At 61.0% G+C, this 1,047-nt stretch overlaps 1 protein-coding gene across 1 annotated transcript; it reads left to right on the plus strand.

The window, feature by feature from the left end:
* Positions 1-55: 55 nt before the first annotated feature.
* LOC104462917 (cellular retinoic acid-binding protein 2-like) lies at positions 56-234 on the plus strand (the record flags this gene model as incomplete). The annotated part of the gene is made up of 1 exon (XM_010075068.1): positions 56-234. A coding segment is annotated over one exon (179 nt), but the record flags the coding sequence as incomplete, so codon positions are not given.
* Positions 235-1,047: the final 813 nt, after the last annotated feature.

The raw sequence follows: 1,047 nt of genomic DNA on the forward strand, positions 1-1,047 counted from the left end.
GGGGGGTGCTGCAGGGTTTTGAGGGGGGGCTTGACGCCGCCACGACCCTCCCCAGGGGTGAACATGATGCTGCGGAAGATCGCGGTGGCGGCGGCCTCGAAGCCGGCGGGGGAGATCAAGCAGGACGGGGAGAGCTTCTACATCCGCACCTGCACCACCGTGCGCACCACCGAGATCAGCTTCCGCGTGGGCGAGGAGTTCGAGGAGCAGACGGTGGACGGGCGGCCCTGCAAGGTGCGGGGCGCGGGGGCACGGGCGCGCACGCTTGTGCACGTGTGTGCACGCTTGTGCACGTGTGTGCGTGCACACGCGCCGTTTTGCAAGCACACGCCTTTTGCACGAGGGCAGGAGCACTGGTGTGTAAGTGTGCACACGTGTGCATGCACACGGATGAATGGGTGTGCAGAATTGTGCACACGCATGGTTTTGCATGCACACGTGTGGTTTTGCAAGCACACGGCTTTTGCACGAGGGCAGGAGCACTGGTGTGTAAGTGTGCACACGTGTGCATGCACACGGATGAATGGGTGTGCAGAATTGTGCACACGCATGGTTTTGCATGCACACGTGTGGTTTTGCAAGCACACGGCTTTTGCACGAGGGCAGGAGCACTGGTGTGTAGGCATGCAAGCATGTGCATGCACATGGGTGACCGGGTGTGCAGAATTGTGCCCGTGCACGCATGCACACGCGCGGTTTTGCAAGCACACGGCTTTTGCACAGGGGCAGGAGCACTCGTGTGCATGCACAGGGTCGCACAGGTGCGCAGGCTTGTGCACATGCTTGCATGCACACGTGTTTTTGCATGCACACGCCTTTTGCACGAGGGCAGGAGCACTCTGCGTGTGCACACATGTGCAACCCACTCATGCACGTGCATGCACAAGCGTGTTTCTGCGTGCACACACCTTTTGCAGGATGCCACGAGCACTCGTGTAGGCGCGTGCACGGATGTGCATGCACGGAGCTGCGTGTGCGCGCACGCTTGTGCACACGTGTGCATGCACACGCAGGTTTCTGCAGGCACACAGCTTTGGCGTGAGGGCA

This window comes from Pterocles gutturalis, unplaced genomic scaffold (genome assembly GCF_000699245.1).
Source record: "Pterocles gutturalis isolate BGI_N339 unplaced genomic scaffold, ASM69924v1 scaffold6152, whole genome shotgun sequence".
NCBI classification, from domain to species: Eukaryota; Metazoa; Chordata; class Aves; order Pterocliformes; family Pteroclidae; genus Pterocles; species Pterocles gutturalis.